General features: G+C 50.0%; 1 protein-coding gene across 1 annotated transcript; it reads left to right on the forward strand.

The window, feature by feature from the left end:
- The first annotated feature begins 708 nt into the window (after window positions 1-708).
- On the forward strand, window positions 709-4,778 carry LOC125509692 (zinc finger protein WIP2-like). Its single transcript, XM_048674716.1, has 2 exons — window positions 709-1,582; window positions 4,041-4,778. The coding sequence occupies exons 1-2, from the start codon at window positions 800-802 to the stop codon at window positions 4,491-4,493; spliced, it is 1,236 nt and encodes a 411-aa protein (XP_048530673.1). The 5' UTR covers window positions 709-799; the 3' UTR covers window positions 4,494-4,778.
- The last annotated feature ends 1,618 nt before the right edge of the window (window positions 4,779-6,396 follow it).

Genomic DNA, 6,396 nt, shown 5'->3' on the forward strand with positions numbered 1-6,396 from the left:
GATGCCAAGATATTGTGATCTCTCTGTCCTGTCCTTGGCAGGCGGATCGATCTTTCGTATATGATCAGCTCGAGCACCCATGCACTTGTTGATCCAAACGCCCCTTATAGACAAAATTTGAAAGATTAAAAAAATCTCTAACCTTCCATGAAAACCCTACAATCTAAGGATGTCCTCCATCTTTTGTTAAAAAGAAACGAAACCCTCCATCTTTCGACAAAACAGAAACGAGGCCCTCCATTAATATTATATTTCGAAACGCCACTAGTTTTCCCTTTATACATTTTCTATGATTTTTTTTCAGGTTCTTGCATCCACCAGGAGTGCACTTGTTTCGGAGTGGATTTGCTGAGACACGGTGAAACATTATGATACGCTTTGAAACAAGAAGAAACCCTAATGCAATACACTGAACTAAACAAACTACGCCAAAATCCAAAAATGTGGCATGAATAAAGCAACACGGACGGTGGGTCAATGTCCCCTACATGGTAAAATATCATTTCTCCTTTTCTAATTGTACGTTTCTGTTTCTGAATTCTAAACGGGCCTGAAATTATGCTCTCACCTTACTGATATACATACTCGTGTATATATCCAAGGTTGGCATGCGGTAAGCTATGTTCTTCCACCGTAAAATGTTGGCACCCGTCAGCTCATCACGCAGGGCACCCTATAATAACCCCTGCCAACTACCACAACACCAGTGCACACAACACAACTCGCTAGCCAAGCCTGGGAAGCTAGAAGTAGAAGCGCAAGCTACCTTAGAGCTCGTGCGGTGGCCTAGCTGCCAGCCATGGAGAACCCGTACACGACCTTCCTCAAGAACTACCGTCAGCACCGCTACTACTTCTCACCCACGCCGGTGCCGGCGCCAGTGGCGTCGACGACGGCGCCTCCTCCGGTCTCCGCCTACTCCTCCAGCCCCTTCTTCTCCCCGCCGCCGCCTCCTCCTCCTACTACGCCGTCGTCTCCTCCGCTCCGGGAAGCCCTGCCCCTTCTCTCTCTCGCCCCCGCCTCCCGCGGGTCTCGGGAGCGGCGGCGCGGCCCCGGCCCGGACGACTCCGACGACGGCGACGACGACGTCGACGAGGAGGAGGGGAAACAAGCGCCGGGCCCAGCCGCGAGCAGTAGCCTGCACCACAATCAGCAGCTCGCGGGACGGCAACTCTTTGCGGACCTGAACTCCAAGGCGACCGACGACCCGATGGACTCGGCGGCGGGCGGCGCGGCGGGGGACGTGACGGTGGCGCTGCATATAGGCCTGCCGAGCGCCGGCACCGCCGCCGACCTCATCTCCGGGATCTCGGCCGCAGCTAGGGCGGCGAGGGATGACGAGGAGGAAGAGGACGACCGCCTTAATAAGGAGCTGAGCGGCGGCTGCGCTGAGGAGGACGGGGATGACGACGGCGAGAACGAGGCGGCCGTGGCGCCGGTGCTAGGGTTCGCTTCGACGCCGATCGGGCGGCTGAACAAGGGGCAGTACTGGATCCCGACGCCGACGCAGATCCTCATCGGCCCGACGCAGTTCTCCTGCCCTGTCTGCTTCAAGACCTTCAATCGATACAACAACATGCAGGTGAGCCCCTGGACACACACACCTTCAAGAATTAAGCGTTAATTTTCCGTTCTTAGCAACATTTTGATCTCGATCGACTACTAAAACGGGTTAATTCTCTAGATTTTAACCATGATATATACACGAACTGGACCGGCGGCGGTTAATTATATATCAAATTAAACCCCTTATATTTTGTTCATAACAACATACTAGTGATTTTTTTTGCGTGAAATTCGAGTGATTTATTTGATAGAACAAAACATACTAGTTGTGTTGATCCCATTTTGTTGGGAGTCGAACAATTTTGGAGCTCCTGTTTTCTCCAGCACAGTTGGATGGATCGATCCTAGCAAGTCCCTAACTGGAGTTACCTACCAATAAATGCTGTAGCTGTTGCCTGCGGGTAGGTTAAAATAAATAAAGTTCTACTAGTACTACTACCACAGTTGTGAAGCTAGCGAACAAGAGTGATGAGACTTGAACGAACACTACAGCTCGCAGCGTGTAATTGCGCGGGAGGCCGGGAGCTGATCCTTTGCCGGGAATAAAGTTAGACGAGCGACATCACGTCGGATTCGTTACGCCTGTGTTGGTCCCGTTACCGTATGCTTCCGGCCGTTAGCTAGCTTCGAGTCGAGCTGCCAATATAAAACCTGAAATTATTAATCAATCGTACGCCTCGCCGTGACATCCACCTACCATTGTTCACGCATGTGCTATATGGACGTAGTTTTGCACCGCGGCCGCGGTGTTAATCACATCCGATCTGAACAGATGCAACAAAACGGGTTGCAGAACGTACAAGCAAACAAGATAGGTAGTACTACCATATTGTAGCAAATTTATCATGCGTTGTATATGGTTAGAAATTTATGTTGAAATCCCCTTTGAAATATTTGTATCTGGACCCTCTTAGTTGACGATCATGGTGTGCTTCTATATATGGTCTGAATAATGTAAAGTTCTGCCCCTAATGCACGAATTGAAGCAGTCTTCTTCGATTTGGTGTCCTGTGGCTCAGCCTCTTGTTCGATTATGTGTGAAAGAGGAAGTGCCATAGCAGTAGGATTGTAGGAACCAGGTAGATAGATAGATGCGTACACGTGCTGGTGTCTTTGGCTCTGGGCGGGGATCGATTGAGCTGTGCTCGGGAGTGAGGGCACAGTGGCCTGCCTTTTCGTGTGATTGAACAAGACATATATGGCCCGTCAGGGGGAGCCATGCATGCAACCTTTTGAAGTTTTATGCTTTTCTGGGGCCGGAGCTTTCCGAAGCGCTGCGCTCTTTGGAAATGCACCCATGCATGAACGCATGCATGCATGGGTGGCGTGGTGGATGCCACTGTGGAGATCCCAGTGAAGATCGATCTCTGTACGTAACGTAATCAGATGCATGATGCAACTTTTTGAGACGAATCAGATGCATGCAAGAGCTGATTAGTCAGACCACGGCCGGACATGAGCGTGTGCGTGCAGCTTAGTGTCGTCTGATCGATATGATCGATGCAAAAGCTGAGCCAGCTGCTGCTGCTTTCCTAACACGCCGTGTATCGATCTGGTTCGATCTGATCGATCACCCCCAGTGGCCACTACCATGCATATCGTGGAGGCATGCACTCCAGCTGAGCTGAGTCCTGGCTCCCGGTCGAGCACATGTGGCTCCCGGTCGAACTGTAGATTGGATGTTTTGATCAGGGCAGATGAGCTTTTCTTGATCAGCCGTTTCACACCTGACCAGCTAGCATCGAGGGCTAATATAAGCATGCCGTCGAACCGATCGGGTTTAGCTACACCGCCTTCAATTAGTTCTCGATCGCAGCTTTCAGCGTCCATGACTGCAAGAGACCTGTAGCTTGCCACTGTGTTCTGTCCCTCCCCGATGACAGTTCCACTGTGCAGTGCACGAACCGGACATGCACCACAGACACCCATGTACTACAACACACAACACAAGCAGCACGCAAGCAAGGGGCCAGTATGGAGTACTAGAGCCGTCGCAACCAAAAGCCGTCAACGCTAGCTCACGCGGCTTCTCCGGTGTCGCCCACTGACTGCCGCTGCGTCTGCACGGGGAAAGCCTCTGAGCTATACAGACTGATCCGGCCAAGCCACGTACCGAGGGCGACAGCATCCACGCGCACCTCGAAATGAGCAACGTATTAAACGCAACCCGGCCTGAAGGTGAATAGAACATGCATATGCTCTTCTGATCCATCGATGTCCACACACGGAACCCTTAAACTCTGCCATCAAACTGACAAAACGCAGCATATGATCATGAATCCATGCATGTAGTTCGTACGTACTACCACATAGCAATTATATCAGCCTATCGAGAGCGCAGTACGTGCTAATCAAATGATGCAGCATGCATAGGTTTATCTCTGACGCCTAATTAATATCGACATAGGTTGTTAAAGTAGCTGATGATTAACTTGCTACGTACGCGCGCCGTGCGTACTGTTCTGTGTATGCAGATGCACATGTGGGGCCACGGGTCGCAGTACCGGAAGGGCCCGGAGTCGCTGCGCGGCATCCAGCCGACGGCGATGCTGCGGCTGCCGTGCTACTGCTGCGCGCCGGGGTGCCGGAACAACGTCGACCACCCGCGCGCCAAGCCGCTCAAGGACTTCCGCACCCTGCAGACGCACTACAAGCGCAAGCACGGCCTCAAGCCCTTCCTCTGCCGCCGCTGCGGCAAGGCCTTCGCCGTCAAGGGCGACTGGCGCACCCACGAGAAGAACTGCGGCAAGCTCTGGTACTGCCTCTGCGGCTCCGAGTTCAAGCACAAGCGCTCCCTCAAGGACCACGCCAGAGCCTTCGGCCAGGGCCACGGCGCGCTCGGCGGCGCCGGGCTCGACGACGACGATGACTGTGCCATCTCCGACGTCGAGCACGACGGTGCCGCCGCGGGCGCCAGGTCGCTCTGAGCGTCACTCACCGATCGGTCTGGCCGTGGTTATGTGCCGCCGTGCCGGCCCGGATGCTCAAAAGATGCTAGCTGTGTGCACATCTGAACTACGCAGTGTATACAAGTCCGAAAACTATCGGCGGTGTATACATACTACAAGCTCACGAGTTGCTCTTTGATTGGGTTTGCTTCTTCTGTTTTTCTCTTCCTACATATCTCGCTTGTATATTAGCTAGGATGAGACCTCAATCAATCGATCATGGAAATGTGTCAACATTTAATTAGCATTTCGCTTGCTTCTAAACCCTCAACTATTACTGCTCTAGAGCTGTGTCCCTTTTTCCTTCAAAACTGAGACGGTGTCTCTAGATTTTGCATCGATCTATTGATGCGCAAGACAATGGGTTACGTGCTTGGTTTGTTCCACATTCTTCAATACCTATATTTTGTTGTGGTTTGTTCCACATTGGTCAATACCAAGGCCATTTGTTGATGGCCATTTGTTGATTGATGCACACGACAATGTTGTAATTTTGTTGTTTTAATAAACCAAGCACGTGAGCCATCAATCGATTTTGCTTGGTTTGTACTTTGGTTTTGAGTATGAAAAATTACAGCATGTGTAACATAATATAATTTTACTTCTATTTTTGCACTGATCACAATTGGCCATTTTGAATAATAATTATTTACATGCATATAGTTGGCACTATAAGGACACAACTATTCGCAGCTTGAGCTCAAATGAGCCTTCATGAACAGCTTGAGTTCTTTTGAATTTTTTTTTTCAAATTTACTGTTCGCCCGAGGTCAGCTCGGGAGCAAAAGGACACTTTCGGCACTATAAGGGCTTGTTTGGTGCATGGGGAAAAGACAATGGGATCCCTGGGGGATAACTCTCCCGGGTTAAATTGGTTGTGCATTTGGCTTACGAGGTAAGAGGGAAATCTCATGCCACCCCGTCTACTCCCTTGGCGAAAATAAACCAGTCCCAATTTGAGGTAATTCCCCATTGCACTTGCGGAAGGTCTGGTGGAGCGTTGCGCCGCGCCTCACACTTTTCCATTAGGTCGTCATGCCTGTTGTGGTGCCCCTCCATGGCATCCCACACGGCAGCTGCATCGAGGAGTAGGTGACCATCTTGATCACCATGACACTAATGAGATCGCAACTGTCCTTGTCGGCCAAGCCCAAGCGTGCAAGCTCAAGGTAGCCTTCACGGCTCAGTTGTTTCCCTCTCGATATGGGAGAACCCATTGGAGCTGATCTAGCTTGTCGATTGTGGAGAGGTTTTTTTAAAGCGTATAAATCAAGAAATACAGTCTTTGCCATGTTGTTCGATCATTCTTAGAGCATCGAAATTTCTCTAACAGCCTGTGTGGTAGTTTGAGGGAAAGGGAATGGGAATTAATAGGGAGGAGTTTGTAGAAGGATAGACTTGGGAAGTGGACTATTTGTTCCGATCCCACGTTTAGTGCGTGTAGGGAATTTCTTGTGGGAATTGGACAAGAAATTAGTCTCCTAAAAAATAAATTAGATCTAAGCAACAAGAGAGAAGGGGGAAAACATGTGTAACGAACATATTCCTTTTATTTTCTTTGTCAACTCCCGTTCCCGGTATGAATTGCCAGGGCCCTCCTAACGTATTTGGCAACTTCAGATTAAGGGAATGGAATTTACAGCGCATTTGGTTGGGGGTAATTAGATCTAGGGAATGAGAATTGAAGGGGTGTGAGTCTTCAAATCTATTGTTTGGTTGGGGGATTGGGAATTCAGAAGTGAATAGGCATGGGACTTTAATTAGACTCCAACTCCACCGTTTTATTAAGAGGGGAGGGGTGGGAATTGGAAGGGAATTGTTTTAATGAGTTGATCTTAACCCTTCATCATAACTTACGTTAACTTCCCATGTCTAGCCCCTT

This window comes from Triticum urartu, chromosome 5 (assembly GCF_003073215.2).
Source record: "Triticum urartu cultivar G1812 chromosome 5, Tu2.1, whole genome shotgun sequence".
NCBI classification, from domain to species: Eukaryota; Viridiplantae; Streptophyta; class Magnoliopsida; order Poales; family Poaceae; genus Triticum; species Triticum urartu.